This window comes from Sphaeramia orbicularis, chromosome 14 (assembly GCF_902148855.1).
Source record: "Sphaeramia orbicularis chromosome 14, fSphaOr1.1, whole genome shotgun sequence".
Lineage (NCBI taxonomy): Eukaryota > Metazoa > Chordata > Actinopteri > Kurtiformes > Apogonidae > Sphaeramia > Sphaeramia orbicularis.
In genome coordinates, this window is record NC_043970.1 from 6149377 (window position 1) to 6175373 (window position 25997).

At 39.9% G+C, this 25997-nt stretch overlaps 2 protein-coding genes across 3 annotated transcripts in view; one reads left to right on the forward strand and one right to left on the reverse strand.

Annotated features, from left to right (window-relative positions):
* Nucleotides 1-313: 313 nt before the first annotated feature.
* vps26c (VPS26 endosomal protein sorting factor C) lies at nt 314-25493 on the forward strand. Of its 2 annotated transcripts, XM_030153237.1 has the most exons (8): nt 314-500; nt 5235-5378; nt 12082-12231; nt 12950-13030; nt 16591-16665; nt 16754-16904; nt 16985-17137; nt 24865-25493. In XM_030153237.1, exons 1-8 carry the CDS (start codon nt 444-446, stop codon nt 24945-24947), a joined length of 894 nt encoding a protein of 297 aa, XP_030009097.1. In that variant the 5' UTR covers nt 314-443; the 3' UTR covers nt 24948-25493. The 2 variants fall into 2 exon arrangements, with proteins under 2 accessions (XP_030009097.1, XP_030009098.1); XM_030153238.1 differs by lacking the exons at nt 314-500; nt 5235-5378 and adding an exon at nt 5707-5766.
* Nucleotides 24664-25997, reverse strand: part of ttc3 (tetratricopeptide repeat domain 3) — a 57918-nt gene continuing 56584 nt past the window's right edge. Inside the window, 1 exon segment of the mRNA XM_030153222.1 lies at nt 24664-25678. Within this exon segment, the coding sequence (XP_030009082.1) occupies nt 25568-25678 (111 nt within the window). The 3' untranslated portion in view covers nt 24664-25567.

Here is a 25997-nt window from a genome sequence, read left to right on the forward strand (position 1 = left end):
AAAACCCTGTCCACTCTAGGCTACTGTGGGGACATCACAGAAACAGAAAAAAAACAGAATTGCCAGAGAAGTTCATTTGTAGTTATCAGCGCTTTTTTTTTTACATTCACTTTTTTGTCCAACACAATGTTATTCCTCTCTCCTACGTCGTTCATTACAATTACATGCACATTTACAATTATACAAATTACGAAATAACGTCATTTATCAAATTCTAGCAACTTTTAGGACAGACAGTAAATACTTTACTTACTGAGGAGTTAGACACAGTGGCAGCTGAGATGATGCTTTTATTTTGAAGGGCTCAGAAACATCCGGCGGGTTGGTTCCTGTCGACTAGGACCAGGAGTAGAAGCAGAGCTCGGCCAACTGCGAACTAACAGGTTTTGTGAGAGATTGAAGGCGGCTGCTGACCATTCTAGGCAGATGTTGGCTGGTCCGAGATGAGCGTTACTTTGGACATCAGACTTAAGAGAGCGAACAAAGTTTATCATGAGGAGGTGCGTAAGCTAACAGGCGATGTTGTAGCCCGTCAAGCTAACATCCCCCTTTTAGTCAATGTTTAAGGAGAAGCACATGACCAAGTCACTGTTAATGGCTCTGTTCTAGAACAGTTCACTTGTTGCTTGGCTATTTGCATCGTTAGTAAGTGACACATTGCGTTTTGGATGTGGAACTATGAGTTTTAAAGGCAAGTGTCAGTTGTCACAACACAAAACAAACACACTTCCGATTTCTTAGTTCCACGTTCCCCGTGAAATTGTAAAAACGAATGGGGCATTCCAGAGTGCTGGGAGATGGGAAGTTTTCGACGTCCAACCCGGTAAAATGCATTGGAACGCCTGTCCAAGTCGGTGGTCCTTGTTGCAAAGTGGGGCCAGATAGAAGTACCCCGACCTCACATTTCCTGTGAATCTGAATTTCTCTTTCAATAGGGTCTATAAGAATAAAAGTTAAATATTGTTTATATACTTCATGAAAGAAAAGCCATATTCATATTCCTTTATGATTAATTTATTGTACCATTAAGGATACAGTACATGTAATGACATTTATGTAGTAGAACCACCAGTGCCACTCACACTGGTGTATGAATGTTTGGTGTTGGTCGGAGGGGCCGTAGGCGCAAAATGGTAGCCACGCTTCTGTCAGTCTGTCCCAGGACAGCTGTGGCTACAGATGTAGTTTACCACCACCAGAGGGAGAATGTGAGAGCGAATGAATAATGGGTCAATAATGTAAAGCGCTTTGGGTGTCTAGAAAGGCGCTATATAAATCCAATCCATTATTATTATTATTAGAACTAAATAAATTCTGCAGAGAAATTAAATAAAATAAATGGATCTGAAGAGGGGCCGTTTAGAAGAAATGGGCATTAATGACTCTGCGTCATACCTGACACGATGGAGCAAGATTTCAGTACCCCACCCACCCACCACCACACACACACACACACAACACCCTGCTGCTCTGTCCGGGACTGGACTGATACCGACCCTGCATATGTGCGCGTATTTGGTCCTCCTCATGGGGAGGTACTGCTCCTACAAATAGGCAACCCACAGCATGTGGAGCAAACAGATGGGCCGGGTCTGTGTTTCGCTCCATCATGTGCCTAAAGCAATTCTAAGTCATCAACGCCACGATCTGCATTATGGCCGCAGCGGCAACAAACACGGAAACGGCTTCATTGTCTCTTGCTGCTGCGGGTGCATGAAGCTCCACTTCCCACAAAGCACATCAAGACAAATTTCCGAAAATGCCTGAGTGACCTACCGGTTCTGTTTGTAAACACACGGAGTGTTTATGGTGGTGTACACTTCGAAATTGTTCACTGTGAGGAAGGAGATTCAGGTGCATAATCAGTGAGACTTATGGATTTGTGATACTTAGGCTATGACTCGGGTTTTACAGTTTGATGAAAAATTGGTGATGAAAGTCATATGCAGCTTTAAAAAGTCCATAATTTGTGGTTATAGTGGTTTCATCGCAACAGCTGGCCAAGTCAAGCTAGCCAACTATAGGGCTACAGCTGAAAATCCAACATAACAGTTGTTTAAGATATAAATTTATACAAATGCTAACACATACCAAAGAAAACAGAATTTACAACATAAATGTCCAGTAATACATTAAATACACTTGATAACTTGAAAGATCACAATACCTTATTAACTTAGCACGGGAGTTGCTCGATAAGCTGCAATAGAAATGAATGTATTCCGATGCCACTACACTCAATGTTGGAACTATCGGCCCCGCCATAACCCGAAAGTAGGTCCATATTTCGTCCGCCATTTTTTACAACAAGAGTCTATGGAAGTGTCACGACTCTGTTATATCGAAGGCTCTGGTCTGTACCACACTTAACCCTCAAAGACCCAAACAGCCACTTGCAACCTAAAGCATCTACTGTTCTAAAATATTTAATACCTGTTGAACTACTAATCCTATCAATACATGTAAATAATTGGTGTAAACTGCAGTTTGTCATTTTTTCCTGGTCATCAGGTGTGACCCATTTGGACATTCAGAGGTTCTGTAGTGAATGTGGAAACCATTACCTTCTACACCTTTGATTCACCAGTAAATGGAGACACTTGTTTTTTTGTTCAGTTAATGATATCTTTGCCAAAAAAAGTCACCTTTTCTTCAGTTTTCTCTGTTTCTGAAACAATAAAGTGTAACTTTAATCTGAGGTTTTATGAACATATACAGTACATGTTAACTACATTAAATATAGGAAAAAAACAGATTTTCATTGATAAATACAAAATATAGAGGATATGTTCCAATAAATGGTATAAATCACTTAAGAAAGGTTAAACAGAAAAAAATCATTTGGGAACTGCCACAAAAGTAGCATGGAATCTTTATGGATCAGCATGTAATCAGTCTGAGCATACATATATGTACAGTACAGGCCAAAGTTTGGACACACCTTCTCATTCTTTGCATTTCTTTATTTTCATGACTATTTACATTGTAGATTCTCACTGAAGGCATCAAAACTATGAATGAACACATGTGGAATTATGTACTTAACAAAAAAGTGTGAAATAACTGAAAACATCTCTTATATTCTAGTTTCTTCAAAGTAGCCACCCTTAGCTCTGATGACTGTTTTGCACACTCTTGGCATTCTCTTGATGAGCTTCAAGAGGTAGTCACCTGAAATGGTTTCCTAACAGTCTTGAAGAAGTTCCCAGAGATGCTTAGCACTTGTAGGCCCTTTTGCCTTCACTCTGCGGTCCAGCTCACCCCAAACCATCTCGATTGGGTTCAGGTCCGGTGACTGTGGAGGCCAGGTCATCTGGCGCAGCACTCCATCACTCTCCTTGGTCAAATATCCCTTACACAGCCTGGAGGTGTGTTTGGGGTCATTGTCCTGTTGAAACATAAATGATGGTCCAACTAAACGCAGACCGGATGGAATGGCATGTCACTTCAGGATGCTGTGGTAGCCATGCTGATTCAGGTTGCCTTCAATCTTGAATAAATCCCCAACAGCGTCACCAGCAAAGCACCCCCACACCATCACACCTCCCCCTCCATGCTTCACGGTGGGAACCAGGTATGTAGCATCCATCCATTCACCTTTTCTGCGTCGCACAAAGACATGGCGGTTGGATCCAAAGATCTCAAATTTGGACTCATCAGACCAAAGCACAGATTTCCACTGGTCTAATGTCCATTCCTTGGGTTTCTTGGCCCAAATAAATCTCTTGTGTTTGTTGCCTCTCCTGAGCAGTGGTTTCCTAGCAGCTATTTGACCATGAAGGCCTGATTCACGCAGTCTCCTCTTAACAGTTGTTGTAGAGATGTGTCTGCTGCTAGAGCTCTGTGTGGTATTCATCTGGTCTCTAATCTGAGCTGCTGTTAATTTGCGATTTCTGAGGCTCGTGACTCAGATGAACTTATCTTCAGCATCAGAGGTGACTCTTGGTCTTCCTTTCCTGGGGCGGTCCTCATGTGAGCCAGTTTCGTTGGAGCGCTTGATGGTTTTTGCGACTGCACTTGGGGACACATTCAAAGTTTTTGAAATTTTCTAGACTGACTGACCTTCATTTCTTAAAGTAATGATGGCCACTCGTTTGTCTTTACTTAGCTGATTGGTTCTCGCCATAATATGCATTCTAACAGTTGTCCAATAGGGCTGTCAGCTGTGCATCAACCTGACTTCTGCACAACACAACTGATGGTCCCAACCCCATCAATAAGGCAAGAAATTCCACTAAGTAACCCTGACAAGGCACAGCTATGAAGTGAAAACCATTTCAGATGACTACCTCTTGATGCTCATCAAGACAATGCCAAGGGTGTGCAAGGCAGTCATCAGAGCTAAGGGTGGCTACTTTGAAGAAACTAGAATATAAGAGATGTTTTCAGTTATTTCACACTTTTTTGTTAAGTACATAATTCCACATGTGTTCATTCATAGTTTTGATGCCTTCAGTGAGAATCTACAATGTAAATAGTCATGAAAATAAAGAAAATGCGAAGAATGAGAAGGTGTGTCCAAACTTTTGGCCTGTACATGTACGTGAGGTCACAGTTTGTTGAACTCACTGCAGCCTCACCAAAGACGACTTGCATGATTTTAATAATCCCTAGTACCAAATATATTAGAAAATGTAATAGACTTCTTGCACTTTAGTACCCAGCCTTATCTTTTACCGTCTAAGGTGTTGTACAATAAAGGGTTTGGGTATTGAGTCTCTTTATTTTCCCTCATTGCCAGATAACAACTCATTTGCCACGTCTGACTGGTTATGATGATCTCAGATTCAGATTAACTTCATTGATCCCTAAGGACAGTTAGTTTGTCCTTCAGCACATGAAGAGAAAAAAAAGAATAAATAATAAAAGCAGCCAAGGGGTCTTTAGATGGAGATCACAGGCACTTTATTTCCTTTATTTACCCTATCATCCCTGTCAGTTTTTAGAGGCAGAAACTTGAAATCTGAGGCTCAAACAATTATCTGCATAAGTTGAAGTCACATTATGCCTTTTCCATTTGAAGCAAACTTTGCTCTGATTAAACACAAAGCCTGTAATCTACGCTATAGTCCTAGCCACAGTGGCGAGTTACGAACATGAAGAAAACAGTCAATCATGTCAGGTGCGACTGCTGGTGACACGATCAACGTTTCATATCATCTAGTCATGTTTACACATGTGAGTGCTAGTTAGTGTTTGTCACAGTGAGTGTTTGAGCCATGTTTTGTGTGCAGGAGGTGGTGGCCGGGGTCATCGTGCTTGTGTGTAAGGAGACCATGCAGCATCACGGCATCTGTCTGAGCATGGACGGCCTGGTCAACCTACAGCTCAGTTCCAAGAGCGTCGGCGTCTTTGAGGCATTTTACAACTCAGTCAAGGTGACTCATTCAAACTCTAAACTAATGGGATGAAGCCATGCATGGACAAGAAATCAGTCTGTCTCATTCAATAGAGAGATGATGACATTTGACTGAGTCCATTTACATGCAAACTAATACTTTGATTATTATTCAATTTCTGGAGTTATCAGATTATTAAAGCGATCATCTAAACTAGTGTTTTTCAACGGGGGTGTTACTGCCCCCCAGGCGGCGTTGGGACAACTTCGGGGGCATTTTGAATTAGAAAGCTGAGAGGGGGTATTCAGGCACAAATGGGGGGTGTTAGTGTTATCATCACAATGTAAGTATCAATATCAGAACAAACTTTGTTCATTAGAACATGAAATACGATAAAACTATGTATACCAACACTGCTTGTGCTCTTGTTTTCTGCCCACCTGTCGTTCAGGGGGAGGCTCATGAAAAGGTGAGGGGGGCATTAGCTATTGAGCTATATAACCCCTGCATTCCACCCGGGTCCTCCGCAAAAAGATCTGTCGTGTTACTTACAGAACTACACCCCCTATCCCCTGGTCGCGGCATTTTCTTGGAGGGGGGTGTGGCGGGAGGTTGATGATAAGGTGAGGGGGTGTTTATTCAAAAGAGGTTTAGAGCCACTGATCTAAACAGTATAATCTGACATGTTTTATCAGATAATAGCATTCATCTGATTATGAGAAATTGTATTTGCACATCTGGATTTCTCCCCAATACTCTGATGTCTTAGGGGCACATATACAGGTTAATATGATTTATTTGGTTCTTCTACATCTGCGCATGTGTAAAAACAATGAAAATTGTAGAAAATGGAAGTGATGTAGTCAGATGTGAGTGGGAGACAATGACAGGTAGTTGAGTCGACTATCACTGTGTACGTACGCACCTCCAAAAGAAATCCAATAATGGACTGGAGTGTCTAAACTAGGGTTTTCAATCAATCCCATTTCTGAAGTGCATGTAAAACAATCGAAACCAAACCTATCATAATGAAAAATATATACAGAAATATGAAAATGGCTTGATAAATTGATTGACGTACCATTGATTTATTTATTCATTTATTTTGTCCTTATTTATTTTCTTCCTTTTTTAAATCTAAACTAGAGATGCAGGAATAAATAGACTTGGAGAAATAAACAGAGGAAGAAAATGCAAAAGGGGGAATACTGGAGAGGTAAATATAACTGAAGAAAAAAATGCCAATAAATTAATAAGATGGCAGATGAAGACAAAATATAGAAATAAATAAGAAAAGCGATAAAGAAAATAAAAATTGAAAACAACGCAAAAATAAATGCAGGGATAAAAATTGAAGAAGGAAAAATATAAATAAGGACAAAATAAATAAATAAAAGGTACAGAAAATAAAATGTTAAGATAATAAATGCCTTTAAATTTTTTAGTGTCATGTATTGGCACATGAATTAATTTATCAAACAATTTTATATTTTTGTATATATTTTTTTATATGGTAGGTTATCCATGGAGACATCAGATCTAATTATTACAATTATTGTAATTACCCCACATTATTGGATTTTACAGCAATGTAAACAAGCTCAGTACAGTGGCATACTAGAAAATACAGATACTGTAAGTGGTGGTGCTAAGTGGTGTCATATTTTTTGTGCCATTAGCACGTTATTTTCATGTGCTTAGAACAGGCCAGTTCTGGATTCTTCTTTTACGAAAACTATGTTGTATAGATTCAGTGTATGATTCAGCATTATCTTGCAAGGTATTTTCTGATAAAGACATGGTCTGGATGTGACAAGATATTGCTCTTAAACCTCTATATGCCTTTGAGCATTGATGGTGCCTTTCCAGGTATGTAAGGTGCCCATTCCATAGCAACTGAACATTGATAATTGGCCAGATTATCCCTTCCCTCCCCATTCGTTGTCCATGGTTAAGTTCAGTCAGATTTTCAAGTTCAAGAGCAATTTCAGCAATTCTGTGGGCATTGTGTGACTGCTCCCCACCAGGGAAAGGCTCCAGAGAACCCTTTCTTTGTTGTGGAGAATGTGTAGTGTCATGCATGGGTCTGTGTGGCTTGTAGGATGTGTGTGTAATGGGTGTGGTAGTAATCTAGGGTCAATACAATAGTGACAGAGGGCAGGAGTTTTGCAAGGAAACGGGTCTGAGAGACTTGTACATATGCCACCACACATGCTATCTCAGGGCGCCGATCCTGTCGCTGGAAGCATGGCTACGACAGGGTTGTCTTTTCCATCTCGGCCCAGCTATGTGTGTGAGTGAGGTTGAGTCTGTGAGTGTGTGATGGTGTTCTCAGGTGACTGGTGATCAGGGTGCGGGTTCGTGGTCAAACCAGATGATGTACCATCTCTGTCCTCAGTCCCCACCCTGGTCATGCGGCCCTGCAGTGTCTCTCTGGGCACTCGTCTTTCCAGTAACCCACACTCCCACAGTAGATGCAGGCTCTGTGTCGGCCCCTGTTGTCTCCTCTGTGGTCCCTGCTGCGGTTGAGATGAGGGTTGCTTCTTTCTGGACGAGTGCGGTCCCTCCTCCTCCAGCCGTTCCAAACTGTCTCACCTTGGCCATCTGCAGCCTGCTCGCGTAGTTGTTTGGTTTTATTCTTTTTCTTAGCGTTGATGATCGTTTCTGCGTGTACAGCGTGCGTTCGATCATGCTGAGGCAACCGGTTTGCCATTCGGCACAAGAGTCTTTAACTTTATCTCTGATTTCAGGTCTCAGTCCTTTAATGAAGAGCTGTCACCCAGGCGGCCTCCCATGGGTTATGGGACGGTTGGAGTACCCAACCACTGGTTTTTTTAATACCGCTGTAGCATGTTGTGGATCTGTGTCAGCCTTGCAAGGTAGTCGTGCTGTCCTCTGTTTCTCGTTTGAACGCAGGCGGACAGTTTTGACTTATGTCAGTCCTGGCATGGTACATATTCCAGATGTAATTGATGAGTCCAGTGATGGCTGTCACACAGGTTATGGTTGTCCTGGTGACCCAAGACAGGGTTGATCATCTGAGATCTGGGTAGCTATTGGAGACTGGCCCCAGTCATCGCAATCTAGGCATGAGTAGTCTGCGAGCTTTACAGTGATTTGGTTTTGAAGTGCTGATAAGCATGACAGGATTTCAACGCAAATTTCAGCCCCTCTTCTCGGACTTGAGCGGAGGCTGGGCAGTGGCCTCTTTAATGTCCATGTATGTCCATGGTCTGTGGACTGGCTGCACCCCCTCCCTTATTGCTACTTCCACCATGGGTTGGAAGGGGCGGATGACGTTTTGCTTCGAGGGTGGGGAGGGGCTGGTTGTGAAATGTCTCTGTATGAAGGAGGCTGCAATGAGGGCATGCAGGTGCCTCTATGTCCCCTCCCTCAGCCTCTGGACTGGTAGGGTGTGGCTCTGCCCACCCTGACGCTGCTAACTGATGAGGTCTTCAAATGGATACAGGTGTTGTTCAGGCGGGGCTTGGATTGGGTGTGGGTGGCCTTGTGCTGGGGTCTGCTGGCTGTTGGTCTCCAGTTATGGGATTGGCCCCGGTGCCGGTTTTGGTTCTGCTGCAGGCTCTGGCGGTGCAGCTGACCATGCTGAGGGTGTGAGACGTGGGTGGGAGGGAGTACAGATTGGGATCTAGTTTGATGCACTGGTAAGAGAGGTTAGTGTGGCACTGCCTGCCTGTTAACCTGTTATATCTAAGTTTTGACTTCTCTTATTCAACAGTTGAAGGCCATTCAATCTGCTGTAAATGGCACTCTCTTTTTCCCTTTCTCTTGCTCCCATTGTCCCTACTCCTATGCTCTTGTTTATTTAAGCAATTTTTTAGGAATTGGCAATACTCTAGGTTAAAAACTGCCGCTTTTTGGAAAGCTACATTTCATACCCATATGCTTAGTTGACCAATACATTCTTCACCAATAATTGGTGACCATATAGTGAATGGGAGTGGAAAGCCAGCTTGCTTTTTTGAGGTTACTATTCCCTGATCCCATTTTGGTTTTTATTCCCCACGAATGTGTCTAAAAATTTGGAGAGGAGGAGAAAGAAAAAAGGGAAAAAGAAAAAAAAAAGAACAAATGACGTACAATGAGTGATCTGTATTATACTCTTCTACTCTCTTCTGAAAAACCTTGAAGCACAATCTGGTTGTACCCCAGCATGAATTGTGAAACCCTGGCAGTGGAACTTGAGAAACCCACACACTTTGAATGTTCAGAAAAAGGAAAAAAACTCACCAGCCGTATTGAGAGACTTTCCCCACTGGGTCTGTAGACCTCAGCAGTGAGAAAGCACATGCTGTCCCTCAGACATCAGGCCCCACTTCTCAGTAGAGTCCGACCGATTAATCGGCCAGCAGATTTATCGGGCCGATTATAGCTTATCACTGATTAATCAACATCGGCCAATATGTAACCGATTTATTAACTTTTTGCTGTGGAGATTCTGTCGCTCACCTGCTCCTGTGTGTCTGTGTTGTGTGTGTGTGTGTGTGTGTGTGTGTGGTGTGTGCTGCCCGGAGAGTTTAGAGGCACAGTAAAGCCTGTCAGTTTCACTTTCACTTCTGCTCGGACCCCACACACGCACACAATCAGGGAATCACGCCCCCCCCATTCCGACAAGGATGGACTGCTAATCCCCCCCGCTCCGTCCACCCGAAAATCACGGACTGACTCCCCCCCATTCCGACGAGGATGGACTGCTAATCCCCCCCCGGCTCCGTCCACCGAAAATCACGGACTGACTCCCCCCATTCCGACGAGGATGGACTGCTAAGCTAATCGTCCCCGGACCGACCAACCAACCTACCGAAACCCCCCCCTCCCCCAATCTTATGAATTATGCTCACCCCACACACACCCATGTCCGTGGACTTCCTGTCAGGCACGCCTGGGTGTAATAGTGTAGGGGAGACTGGGGACAGTGGTAACACGGTGTCACTTGTAACTCTTGCAATTGCTCCAATCAGGAACAACTTAGGACTCACCTAATTCACTCTGCACATGCTCAGTTTAGCCTTAGTCCACATGGGAAGTTATAGTGCTGTGAGGGAAAATTTGTGAGGGAAACAATAATTTGTGTTAAGTAATATTTTTTGCTCTAATTATTTTTGTGATTGCATAGCTTGCTTTGTAGTTGGAGTCATTAAAGGTAGGTGTCACTTACATTTTAAACAATGATTTACCAAACAATTTTTATGTCACTACTTATAAAATATGGACTCACATCTTTTTCAAAAGTCTGCTCTCCCCAGCATAAAATTATCACATCTACAACTCGTGGTTCCCTACAGGTCACAGACTAGTCTAATATCAGACTATTATACAGTGTTTGAAAATTGTGTAAATTATCTTTGTGAGATAAACAAAGATTTATGAAACTGTTAATCCACATGTTCACAATATCTAATATAAGATTATTATATCCTGTGTAGATCAATGTTCTTATTTCATACATCAGCCAATATATCGGTTATCGGCCAATATTTGATATTGGCCGATATAATGGATATCGCCTTTTTTTTTTTTTTTTTTTTTTTTTTAAGCCCCCAATATCGGTATCGGCATTGGCCCCAAAAATCCCATATTGGTCGGGCTCTACTTCTCAGCAGTGTTCGATGGTGAGGTTGGGGTCTGAGGCTCTGGTCCACTGTGCACAGGTTTTACCATTGGGTCCAAGCTGTGGCATCTCTCACTGAAGAGCTCCCAAAACGAGGCCCCCCAAATTGTGGTGAAAAATCTATCAGTTAAGAGCACAAAAGACAAGGCTGGTCTTACATGTGAGTTTATTCACCCCTTGCAAGGAAGATCCCTCTCTAACGAAAGCACAAGGCTAAGGTGTAGGAGTAAAAGGGTAAGCAGGAGCATAGCCAGTGAGTTTTTATACAAACAAGATAATGGCATGACAGACATGACGTGATTCTTGTAGAAATGAGGGCTAGGTTAAAGTCAGTTTACAACTGATCAAAACATCATGGGGCCATCATGAGATAGACAGGAGAATTTCAGAATCCCTTTTCTATGAAAGGGGGAGAACCACAACATGTAAGATAGGGGGGACCTCTGGTCGTGTACATCAGTGTGAGACAAAACACTCGATGTTCTTCTTGTGCATGATGGTCAAAGGGTGTACTGTGACATTAGATATGGATAGTGTAGGATATTCTGTGCAACATGTCAGTATGACCAAAGGAAAACAAGAGCTTTAGAGTAAGAGTCACACAAGCTATATACTGATGGGAGTTCGCCTAGTTAGATAGGAATTACACAAATGTCAGATATGAGTAGCCTAAGTGATCTGGTCTTGACAGTTATACAACTGACATATAATTTACCACTATACCATCAAAGTTGTCTTCTTTTCCAAATGGCACATTTTCGTAGTTTAAATATTCAGTACGCTTTTTGTAGTCTGTTGTGATTAATGTATGGGTTTATGAAACTTGCAAATAATTGCATTCTGTATTTAGTTCTACAGAGATATGATCAAAAAGTCCCTGCTGAAAGGTCAAGTTATTATTAATAGCCAAAAAAAGCCTGGAAAATTGTTCTTACCTTTTCTTATATTTATCTTGTTAGACAATCAGTCTATTTTACAATCTAATTTCTGTGCTGGATTAGGTTTTATCTGTGAACACTTAAGGGTAGAATGAATATCAGCCTGTGTCATGTCATTCTTGGATCTGACATTGTTGTCAGTACCTCCAGCTTATTTTGTTTCCTGTTGCAGCCGATCCAACTGATCAGCAGCAGCATTGAGGTGGCCAAGGCAGGAAAGATCCCAGGAGGCAAGACCGAGATTCCCTTTGAGTTCCCACTGCACATGAAGTCCAATAAAGTCCTGTATGAGACCTACCACGGTGTGTTCGTCAACATCCAGGTGAGGCTTACAAAGACAAAAACAAAGTAGGTACACATATTTTTGACAAATTTGTCAAAGTTATTTTCAAAACAGACTTAGTTGCTTTAGTTTTAATGCATTTAAGGGACATTGTCTATTATTTTAAATTTGCATTATCACATGTCTTCACAACGTCAAGACTGCATACAACCTAAATGGATTGAACAACAGTACATAGGTAGTAATGAATTCATCAGTGACTGGAAAAACACAACAAGATGAAAAAACTGTAAAGACCTTATTAATAGTTAATGTTCATTAATTAAATCAAAATAATAATGAGTATCACAGTGGGTTATTTTTCAACAAGACAAACAGTAAAGGGATCATGGAGAAAATATGTCATAATGGTTTGAGTTGTGTTACATGGAAAACTGATTTGCTTCTTCAAAATGTGTTTTAGCAGAGAATGTGAACAAAATAAACCCTAAAGACCAAAAAAATGTATATCAAGATAAGTATATTTTATCACACTAACAATAATTGTCATATTGTTCAGCTTCAGTGGCATAACATAAACAAAAAGTGTTATTGACAAGTATTTTTATGCCAATGAACCAACACAATGAAAAAATTATGACACCACTTGACTCAGAAATAATGAATAGAGACCAAAGTGGCTTTGGATGTTCACAGGGTTGATGTTTCCAGAGTTTGGCGCTCCTTCAGACTCACCTGTGCTCTGTTCTCTCCTCAGTACACACTTCGCTGTGACGTGAAGCGCTCGCTGTTGGCCAAAGACCTGAGCAGGACCTGTGAGTTCATCGTGCATTCTCAGGTTTGTCACACAAATGAATGGATAAATGAATGAATGAACATTTATTGTCGCTGTACAGAAGTGCACAATGAAACTCTTTTTCTTTGGAAACTTCCAACACACTAAAGGCATATAAAATATTTATATAGAAATAATAACAGTAGTATAAATGTATATACAAAAATATCTATAAACAGCAACAAACAAGTCAAATGATATCTACAAACAATATGTGCACTGCAGTCTTCAACACATTTGGATCCAACTTGCTAACAACTTAAGGTGGAACTAACATACAACTGAAAAAAAAATAAAGCCAAATATTTTTACAGTTTGTGTAAAAGGTTCAAAGTTTAAAGGAGTAAGTGATGATTTCAATGAAGAAAATTGAGCATGAAGACATTTCCTGCCTTTTTGTCCTCGTTTGTCTCTTCTGAGCTACACTCCATGTTGTTTGTGCTGGTCCTGGCGTCATATGCATCACAATAAGTGTTCGTGTGAAACACAACAGTGGAACTAGTGTTTAGCGGCAGTGTAATTAAGGAAATTAAGCTTCTATTCAGGAAAATTGTAATTGAATATTTTTTTTATGGATATGAGTTGATTAATAATAAATAAAGTATAAAATCAGCTGTACTATCATGCTAACCTCTGTCAGACAGTAGAAGATCCAGTGTTGGTGTAGCTGTAAAGCAGGGGTCACCAACCCTGGTCCTCAAGAGCTATTATCCTGCATGTCTTAGATGTTTCCCTCTCCCAGCACACCTGATGGGCCATTATCAGGCTTCTGCAGAGCTTGATGATAAGCTTATCATTTGAATCAGTTGTGTTGGAAGAGGGATACATCTAAGACATGCAGGATAGTAGCTCTCAAGGACCAGAGTTGGTGAGCCCTGCTGTAAAGCATCAATTGTGTGTGGTATAGATCAGAGGTTGCGTTAGACATTTTTATTGTCTGTCATTTGGATGGACAGGGTTGTAAAAATTCCATCATAACACATTATTATCCGTCATTTCAAATTAAATTTTTTTAATGATATTGAGACATATTAAGTAGTGTTTAATGTTCAAAAACATCTAAATGATGCAGCAACTGTAGTTGCTGCTAGCGGATAAACTAACGTGATATCATGACTCACATAAACATACGTATGCCACTTAATTTGCATGTTATCTGTATGCATTATAAGCTTTCTGTGTGTACGTTCATGCCATGTCAACTACCACGCACTTAGGGTTATGGTTCGGGTATGTATAGCACACTAAATGCCATAAAAACTGGCGTATTACTTACTATTCCTTCATCCTCCATCCCATCCGTCCCTCTTTTTTCACCGTGTTTATCAATGCCATCACATTTACTGGGTTTTTTAGCTTACCGGCCGACAGGCCATAAGCTATTGTTGTCATGCAGCGTCTGTCGTCGTCGTCTGTCGTCCGTTACAAAAATTTCAATCGTCTTCTTCTCCAAAACTGCAATTCCGATTGACTTCAAACTTGGTATACAGCTTCTTTATGATGATGTCAACAAAAGTTAGTGAAATTGTTTGGCTCCAGATCTGATTCTGGATTTGGTGCCACTTTGAAAAATTTCCTCATTATAAGAGATAGGAAGTGGATGAATGCAATAACTCCGTAAATATAAATGATATCAAGTGTAAATTTCTATAGTCCAGCCCTGATGGGGAGATGACAAAAACATAATAGTCACTGGATCCGGGAACTTACGGAAAATGTAACATGGGCTCTTATGGGGAAAAAATTTCAATCGTCATCTTCTCCCAAACTACAGTTCTGATTGACTTCAAACTTGGTATACAGCTTCTTTATGATGATGTCAACACAAGGTATTGAAATTATTTCAATCCGGATCTGATTCTGGATTTGGTGCGACTTTGAAAAATTTTCCCATTGTAAGAGATAGGAAGTGGATTGATACAATACATCAGTAAGTATCAATGATGTCAAGTTGGAATTTGAATTTTTGACAGATCTGATTGGAATATGACGAAAACATGGGCTATTTCTGTAATATAATAAATACACAGAACCGGGTGATAATAAATGGCATCTGGATACATTTCCCAAAGCTTTTCATTTGGCCGGTAAGCTACAGGGCCATTGGTCCTATTTTTAAAATAACTAAGGAGACTCGGATGTCTTGTCATTTTGCGCTAGCAAAGTAGTATCAGACTTTGGCTAAAGTCAGCTAAACAATGAGACAAGACTTGACAATGACTGATTAATATGCACACTCACCAACAACTGGACAGGGGGCATACTACAGATGAACTAACGGGGAGTCATTTGAAAGAAGTACTGGTGTTGTATTTAGCGTAGAGGTGAATGGTGGCGCTGTAGGTTTCTATACAGGAAGGATGCTGTTGTGGATTGTTTGATGCCCTGTTAAGAGACAGACCAGTGATCCTGTGACGAGCAGATTCTGTTCAGTGTTGTCTGAAAACTTTCTTTCAGAGATTACCTTCAGTATTTCAAGCTCGACGGCCTTCAGAATTTTCCGTCATCTTTTAAAAAAAATCTGTCAATAACTGAATATTTTCGGTTAACGCGACCTCTGGTATATATGTAATACACACAAATCTACACTGCACCAGGCCTTCTTCTCTGTTCAAAAGTAAAGATGTCACTGGATAATATAACATCTGAAAGAATCTGTGTTGTAGTGCAGTGTGCTGCATTACAACAATACCTGAACCATTCTGAACTGGCAGATATAAGGCGTGTTTCCATCTAGTTGTTTTTCTGCCCATTATCACTTTGGGAATAAAAGTCAATGGAAATACCAAAAATATGAAAACTCAAATTGCAAAATGCATACAAATTAAAATTGAAAGAGATTTTGTGTGTGTTTTCATGCATGAACCAACAAGCATGCTGCACTGTTCACTTAATTAAACCTTAAAGACCCAAACAAACTTTCACTGGAGGCCAAAAGCATCTACTGATCTAAAATTTTCAATACCTGTTGATCCACTAATCCTATCAATACATGTTAATAACTGGTGTAAAATACAGTTTGTCATCTTTTCATGGTCATCAGATGTCACCCATTTGAACATTCAGAGGCTCCGTAGTCAACGTGGAAACACCTTCATCCTCTACAACATTAATTCACTAGTAAAACCCATGGAGTTGGATCAATGACAGTGAATGGAGACACCAGTTTTCCATTTCTGATATGACCTTTGAATTTACTCAGAGTTTTCATGAACATCCACATGATCAGTAAATTAAATATAGGAAAATACATGATTTTCACAAACATAATACAGAGGATATTACAAATAAATGGTGATAAATCACTAAAGAAAATTTAGAGAAAAATTCATTTGGGAACTGCCACAAAAGTAGCACTGGATCTTTGTAGGTTAGAAGACATTTAAGAAGACATGAAAATGATCTGAGCACCATGTAACCTCACTCAAATAAAATGAAATGTCTACAAGCTGATCCACCCACTATTAAAGATTCTGAAGCTGAGAAAATGTGGAAGAGTAACGCGTGAGTGTTGAACCTAGGTCAAAGGACAAGCTATGTTGATCTTTGTGTCTCATTTGCAGCCACAGAAAGCTAAAGTTGTCCCTACTAGGGTGAACTTCACCATCACTCCAGACACTCTACAGAGCAGTCGTGAGGTGGGTCAACATTTCTCTCCAGTACATCATCTTGTCTGGTCTCTGAAGCAGCAACACTGAAGGCATCGCTTGCTCTTGTTTCTTGCAGAGGAGCAATTTGCCAAAATTTCTTATCCAAGGTCATTTAGATGCCACTAACTGTGTGATCAGTCAGCCGTTGACCGGGGAGGTTGTGGTGGAGAACTCGGATGTTCCCATAAAGAGCATTGAGCTCCAGCTCGTCCGAGTGGAGACCTGTGGTAGGTTCAGGACCAGATGTTTGACAGGCGCTGCAGTGATGTGCATGTGTTTCAGATTTTGCACTGTTCCCCTTTTTCAGGTTGCGCTGAAGGTTACGCCAGAGATGCAACTGAGATCCAGAACATTCAGATAGCAGAGGGGGACGTGTGTCACGGTCTGGCCATACCCATCTACATGGTGTTTCCCCGCTTGTTCACCTGCCCCACCCTGGAGACCACCAACTTCAAAGTGGGTAAGTAGACTGAACTCTAGGCTGCTTTACAAAAGCTTGATGGGATGAAGGAGTGTGAGGGTTGAACCTGATCCACCTCAATCACAGCTTGGATGAGAATAATGTAGTGAACATTTGTCTGGAAAAAAAGGGCTGTGAAATGACAGGAACATACTGATACGGTTTAACCCATAAAGACCCAAACAGCCATCACTGATCAAAAGCATCTACTGATCTAAAATATTTAATACCTGTTGATCCACTAATCCTATCAGTACATGTAAATACAGGTACATTTCAAAAAATCTGAATATCATGAAAAAGTTCAATATTTTTTGTCACTCATTTTCAGAAACTGAAACCCATATATTATATAGGCTCATTAGACATAGAGCAAAATATTTCAAGCCTTTATTTCGTGAAATTTTGATGATTATGGCTTACAGATAATGAAAACCCAAATTCAGTGTGTCAGAAAATTGGAATATTACATAAGATCAATTAAAAAAAGGATATTTTAAACAGAAATGTCAGGCTTCTGAAAAGTATGTTCATTTCTATGTACTCAAGACTTGGTTGGGCTTCCTTTTACATGAATTACTGCATCAATATGGCGTGGCATGGAGGCAATCAGCCTGTGGCACTGCTCAGGTGGAATGGAAGCTCAGGTTGCTTTGGTAGCGGCCTTCAGGTCATCTACATATTTGGGTCTGGTGTCTCTCATCTTCCTCTTGACAATATCCCAAAGGTTCAGGTCTGGCGAGTTTGCTGGCTAATCAAGCACAGTAACACCATGGTCATTGAACCAGCTTTTGGTACCTTTGGCAGAGTGGGCAGGTGCCAAATCCTGCCGGAAAATGAAATCAGCATCTCCATAAAGCTTGTCAGCAGAAGGAATCATGAAGTGCTCTAAAATATCCTGGTAGATGCCTGCGTTGACTGTGGACTTCAGAAAACACAGTGGACCAACACCAGCTGATGCCATGGCAGACCAAATCACAGAGTGCACGTTGCTTGAGGTCCAGTGTGAAGTTTCCACAGTCAGTGATGATTTGGTGATGCTGATTTCATTTTCCGGCAGGATTTGGCACCTGCCCACTCTGCCAAAGGTACCAAAAGCTGGTTCAATGACCATGGTGTTATTGTGCTTGATTGGCCAGAAAACTCACCTGACCTGAACCCCACAGAGAATCTATGGAGTATTGTCAAGAGGAAGATGAGAGACACCAGACCCAACAATGCAGATGACCTGAAGGCCGCTATCAAAGCAACCTGGGCTTCCATTCCACCTGAGCAGTGCCACAGGCTGATCACCTCCATGCCACGACACACTGATACAGTAATTCATGCAAAAGGAAGCCCAACCAAGTATTGAGTACATAGAAATGAACTAGGGATGCACCAATACCAGTTTTTTCCAGACAGAGTACAAGTACTTACTTTTGATTACTTGCCGATACAGAGTACCGATATGAGTACTTAATAATACATTACAGTTCTTAGTTACTTTTGAAAATGTGCTTTGTCATTGTCAGTAGTCTGACTGTAACAAAATGGTGCTGCTGGCATTTAATGGATTGGGATAAGCGTTTTTCAATCTTTCAATTTCGGTCTTAATTAATCATACTTGCCAAATATCACAAAGAAGAGTAAAGTTTTTTGAGAAGAAGAAGATAATAAATAATAAACATGGTGATAACAGAGGAGGTAATACTGATGTGGATGCTAATGTTGGTATTAATGAGGGTAGTTGTCATAAATATGTCAGTAGTTTTTCTCTAACTCACACAGTCGATCTTTGAACAGATCCTCTACCTCTACAGTTCCTGGTGGTACTGCTCCGAATTCTCCATCTGGGTATGCATCCGTGAGCACCCGGAAAACTGACAGAATTATGTACAGAATGTTGGCAGAGGACAGACAGAACGCTCCATCCGTATCAGTCTGTCTCTTTAATGTAACTTTCAGTCACCGTTACTTTTGTCACTGTCGTTTATTTTGAAAAATCTCCACACTGCTGACATTACTCCTTGGCCCACGTACCTGCTGCACTATGAGGTGAACGTCATGCTGCCTTCAAGTGGTATTGGTGTGTTTGTATCGAAGCACTTTTACAAGTATGAGTATTAGTATTAGCTCAGTGTTGGACCGATACCCAATACTGGTATCAGCATCGGTGCATCCCTAAAATGAACATACTTTTCAGAAGCCTGACATTCCTGTTTAAAATATCCTTTTTTTTAAACTGATTTTATGAAATATTCTAATTTTCTGAGACACGGAATTTTGGGTTTTCATTATCTATAAGCCATAATCACCAAAATTTCAAGAAATAAAGGCTTGAAATATTTCATTCTGTCTAATGAGTCTATATAATATATGGGTTTCACTTTTTGAAATGACAAAAAGTATTGAACTTTTTTATGATATTCTAATTTTTTGAGATGTACCTGTAATTGGCATAAAATGCAGTTTGTCATCTTTTCATGGTCATCAGATATGACCATTTGGACGTTCAGAGGCTCCGTTGTGAACGTGGAAACACAGTCATGTTCTACAACATTGATTCACCAGTAAAACACATTAGTTTGATAAAGGGCAGTGGATGGAAATACTTGGTGTATGTTCAGTTAATGAAATTGTTACCAAAAAAGTTGCTTTTTCTTCAGTTTTTGTTGATGATGGAGAATCGGACTGCTGGATCAAGTCTTCATTACATCCCAAATTAGAGTCTGGACTTTATGGGGGCTAATCCATGTGTCTCATTCTCCCTGAACCACACTGTCACAAGTCTGATGATCCTGATCAGTCTTGGTAGTGTCCAGTCTTTTTGATGTTAAAGAAATATGGAAGGCCACTTGCTGCAATTAGAATTAAATAAACAGCCTGGCCAAAAAAAGGTAACTGTCTGGATTTAACTAAGCAAATATTTCAGATTCTTTAATTAGTGAGTACTGCAGTATTTAATAATGTTTCAGTTGTAACAAGTTATTTTTACTCTAACTAAAGACATGAGAGGCTACTTACTGCATCAATGTCAAAAAGATTGGACAATGCAGGGATTGATCAGGGTCATCAGTCTTGTGACAGAGTGGTTCAGGGAGAATGAGACCTCATTTTCACACATGGATTAGCCACCATATAGGCTTGTCCAGACTCTAATTTGAGATGTGATGAAGACTTGATGCAGCGGTCCAACTGTCCATCATCAGAAATTAATGCAACTATGGATGGAAAAAATATTATGAATGTATTATGAATGTTATTGTGACACTACATCAGCATTATGTGACAAAAAAGATGTCAAAGTGGTGCAGTGAAATATTGCATGTGCAACTTTTTTTTTTTGTCCAGGCAGTGTACAATGAGGAAAGGAAAGGGAGTCAGTCCATCTCAGTTCACCCAATGAGTTAAATCTCACCTCTTCCAATTTTGATGAAATTTGGTGTATGGGTAATTCATAGCCAGAAAAGCCAAAATTTCACATTTTAATTTTGTAGGACCAACGTTTTTGAGATATCGCTGTTTCTTTTTTTCACTTTTTCGTGATAAAGGCTATGGCCACCAAATTTCAAATTGCTGTAACTCAGCAACCACTGGTCCGATTTTAAAAAGCAAGGTATTTCTGTAAAGGGGAGACCATAAGGAATCTAAATCTAGCATTCTTTTTTGCATTTGGGTACTTTTGAGTTGGATGACCTTTTGATATATATTTTGACCTTAAAATTGACACTATGGGACACACACTATGTCAAGGATTAAAGCAAAAATTTTTCATCTGACTGAAAATTTTCTTCTGGTCAAAATCATTGGCCACTATTAAAAATGATGCAATACAATACTACTATAGCGTACAAGTTTATATAGTCAAATTTGGCAATACTGTAAAACACACTGAATGGGAGAGTGTACAGGTGTAGAAGATTCGTAACATGGATATAATAAATGTCATAAGTGGTATTGATAGGGGGTCTAGGGGTCCTCCCCCAGAAAATTTTTAAAGCTTCAGGTCAATTTTGGTGCTCTCTGGTTAATTTTAAAGGGTATGAAAACCTTTGAAGCAAGTGAAAATAATAACTAGAAGAAAACCTTACTGCAAAAAATGAGTGAAAAACTTTTTAACAATTTAGGAACTCCTAAAACATAACTCCAACTCCAACAGCACATGAATTTTGGGGAAAATGTACCAAGGGTGTTACTCATTCATTCAATTTTATCTTTGTACTGTACCACACAGATAGAAATAAGATGCTAAACGGGTCCAAATAAAGCACTTATGCAGTCGGGTGTGTAACCGCGTAAGGCCGCGGCTGTGCGGCGCGCACGGGAAGGGCACATACACACAAACACAAACACAAACACACACACTAGTCATATACCGGCAGGAGGAGATAAGCTATGAACCCAAACATGAAGGTACATGTAGATCAGTTCTGTCTTCTTCCCTTTTCGCTGTGGTTCTTTCATAATGAAAGCTACTTGTTAGCACTAAACTAAACTTAGCATCTGGAGGCTGAACTTCGGTAAAGCTGACCTTGTCCATGTGTTTCTGAGGCACAGAATGAGCAGCGTTTCCTTCCAAAGATAAATAGTCATCAATCTGTCCTCCCGACATAAAAATAAAGAAGTCATCTTATTATCATCACTGTTAAACCTATCAGCCCCCTGTGCGTGGCGTGCCTGTGTTAAACACCTGCAGATTCAGAACAGCAGACCCAGGACAGGATCGCGGTGCCGACTGGACTCCGCGAAACACTTGGGGAAGTTACTTCAATATGACTTTTTTCCTCCGTCAGTTTTTCCATTTGACAGAAATCTGTCGTGGTGACGGAGAAGTTTAATCCCTGCTCTATGTGTCTACAACATCTAAAAAATTTGGAGGGATTTTCTTTTTAATACTTGAGCAAATTGGAATAGAATACAGGCCTGCCTCAAGATTCCTAGTAAATTCTTTGTATCAGTAGTGCGGAAGATGTGCATACGAAGCCTACATGTACCTTGTCCAGCTGTGGTATCACCTTGCATTTTTGACAGGTCTAAACAAGCCCAGATTCTAATCAATGTTTACACTGCAGTTCAGTTTTCTGATAATTATTGATTATTGATTTGGTGGAGGAGGTGGCAGAAGAGTTTGGTGACTATGGGATTACGTTTATGCACCCTCATGGACTAGCTAAAACCTTCTACTGGCCACCCAGAGATGATGGTGGTTGGATTCCTGAATCAGATGTACATTGTATGATAAGCGCTCCATTCTTGATATCATCTTCAACCAGAAACCACAGTATTTCTTATAATGACCTGGCCAGAACATCTGGCCACTGCTTGAATTGACTGGTTGACAAGGTGTAAACATCAGACACCTAGTGTTCATAAGACTGAGACAGTTGTGAAATTTTCATTGACTTTTGGTTTGTGACAATATTTCTTGGAATATCAACTTGAGACAGTGTATGGAATATTATATTGTTTCTTTGCACTCCCTTATCTCACCTATTGTATTGGAGTGTGACTAAACAATTATAAATGTTCCATACATTCATTATTCATACTACAAAAACAAGCAGCGAGGATCATACACAAGGCTGAATTTCTAGCACATAGTAATCTCTTTATTCAAACTTATTTAAGATTCATGACCTTGTGAAAGATTATACCCTCTTAATCTTATATAAAGCGTTCAACAAACCACTACCAAAGGTTTTCTGCACTTAGAGTACTTATGGCATAAGAGGCTTTGGAAATTTTACACTACCTAAGGTTCGAACTACCAGGAGGAACTTTTGTCTGTCTGTATGTGGGGTGAAACTTTGGAACAGCCTGGATTTTCACCACAAGCAATGCCAAAATATCCACAGTTTTAAAGCACTTTATAAACATATGGTCTAGTCACAGTACAGGGAGGGTGGGGCTTATTGTCAATTGCTGGGCCATTACATCCTTGGCTCTTTCTTACCTTTGTTGGTATGTGTTACTTCCATTACCATTGTTGGTATGTGATTATTGTTGAAATATATTGTATTATAAGTTAGGCAGACTGTCATTTAGATAGCTACTATGTGTAATATACATCAGCTTTCCTAATCTGTTTTTTTTATCTGTTATTTACATTACTAAGACTCTAAACAAATGTAACTTTATCATTAAGGAAGCAAAAGTAATGTGCTAATGTTGTATATATGAGAGGTAGGGGTGGGATTTGATAAGTTTTCTGCTTCCCACTCCTTTTCAAGCAGTGCATAGTGAATTTATTTTATTACCAGTGTACATGGCAATTGCTATATTGTCTTGATCATCTCTATTAATGTATTTGCTCTGCTATTAGTTCCTTGTACACATAAAAGTTTTGTTTTTCTTCTGCTCAAAAAAAAAAAAAAGTATACAGAAAAGAACATTGAATGGATCTCTGAAGGAATGGGCATGTCAGCTTCTGCATGGTATTGCATGAAAATAAAGAAAACCCCTCCAATTTTTTTTATATGCAGTAGTTGACACATAAGGCTACATTTTTCATAATGTTGTCTAAGAGGATGGGTGTGCACCACAGTGTCAAGTTCAAGGTCAAAATAAAAGGTCATCCAACTCAAAAGTACCCAAATGCACAAAATAATGCTGGATTTAGATTTCTTATGGTCTCCCTTAACAGAAATAGCTTGCTTTTTAAATCGGACCAGTAGTTGCTGAGTTACAGCAATTTGAAATTTAGTTGCCACAGCCTTTATCATGAAAAAATGAAATTGCAATATCTCGAAAACGTTGGTCCTACAAAGTTAAAATTTAAAATTTTGGCTTTTCTGTCTATGAATTACACATATACCAAATTTCATTTAAAAAAATGGAAGGGATGAGGTTTAAAAATGCCATTTTTTGGAGTGATTTGAGATGGACTGACCCAAAGACAGAAAAGTCAGTTTGAAATTGACAAAAATAGTTGTGGATCTTTTAAAGGTTAATGATCCATTCAATAAAAAGTGAACTGCAGTATTGAAAGCAGAGTGAGTTTTTTATGTTTTCAGATTGTGTGCGTTTAAGTGTGTACATCCATGACCACATGTTATGACTTTTATATGACCAAACACAAGAATGTATTCACTGGTAACATTTTACAAACATTTAATAGGATAAAATGTGACAATATATTTCCAATAGGTCAAAGGTTAGGCTTAACTGACATAAAATGTTGTATTAAACATGCAGTATCCATTATTAAATTCTGTATGTCTCTGAGTGCGGACATAAAGTTTCTTATTGGATACAATTCACTTGATTTACACACGTAAGTAAGTAAATTTTATTTATATAGCACTTTTCACAGAAAATCACCAAGTGCTTTACAGTGTTACATAACAATTTCTATTACACCATAAACTACACTGAATACCTTTTATTAAATTCTGTTATATCTTAACTACATACGAGTCTGGATGGGACTTGGACTTTTTTTTTGCAGAGGAAGGCAATTGTTTTTGTACTTTAGCATCTAAATATGGGGCTAATAATCAAATAGGTTAATATAGTGTCAAAACAACTGTTGATTAATATTTTTAAAGTGATACGAGCATTTCTTATACTTAGATTGCATAATAAGCAGTGTAGTTTTTAGATGTGTGGTAAATGTAAAAGCAGATCCACTGTTCTGATTGCAGTTAAGTGCAGTAAGTTACCATGACTGTAGCTTGTCAGTGCTTTGACAATGCAACATACAAGGTATGTATATTTATTCAATTCACTCTGTCTTTTTCCGGCAGAGTTTGAAGTCAACATTGTCATTGTACTTCACGACGACCATCTCATCACTGAGAATTTCCCTCTGAAGCTGTGCAGAGTCTGAAGATGAAATCATGTCTACACTGAAACATTCCTCAGCGATTTGCACCAAGCATTTTGAGACCACAACCATGTGATCTGAGAGGCTTTTCCCAGAAGCTAGAAGAAAAGGTTAAATAATAGCTGGATTCAACTCCTTTAGTAAACACAATCATTTAAGTTTAAGTAATTTTAACTTCAAGCAAGGAGTTGTAGCTTTGGAGGGATTTAGGAAAACTCAACTCTGGAAAAAAGTGAGAAACATTTTGATCTCATTGGGGAGTAGCCATTGGCTTCTTGGCATAACCATTTTATTCAGACTTGGATTGGATCACATAAAATGCCCTTCTGGAATAATAAATTGGACAGTAAACCCAAGGGGACTCATTTCAGATTGTTGCTCAACTGGTAACTAATTTTGTCAACACAGCATCACCCTGTCCACTTACCACTGGACTGATGAGGAAAATGGTTTCCTATAAGGCAGAAAATAATCACTGATTTAGCAAGGGTCCAAAACAGAAATCATTTCTCATTTCAATCAGTGAAAACAGAACCTTTTAAATGCAATTTAAAAAAACCTCAGTCCAACTGTAATAATATCAGTGGAAAAAATACATTAAAAAGTATGGTCTGGTGGGGGATTCAGGGGCCCTTGGCGCCTCCGTCCTGGGAGCACAGGGAAATCCTCAGGGAGCAGGCGTGGTCTCTGCAGGTGGGACAGGTACTCTGCTCCTTCAGCCATGACCTGATGCACTAAACCCAAAAAAAACACACCATGGTTACATTTATAACTTGATGCATCAATTCCATTTCCAACTTGTCCATACCAGTGTCACTGACAACCTTCTAAAAATTAATTTACATTTATGTTCTTGGTTACTTCAGCTTGATTGGTACCTCACTTAAAGGTGCTGGAGACTTTCGTGACCAATTTGTCATCGAATCTGTAAAACCCCAGTCATAGCCTAAGTATCACAAATCTTTAAGTCTTTCTGTGATTACTCACCTGAATCTCTTGCATTACGGTGAACAATTTCGAAGTGCCATCCACCATAAACAAACCCATGTGTTT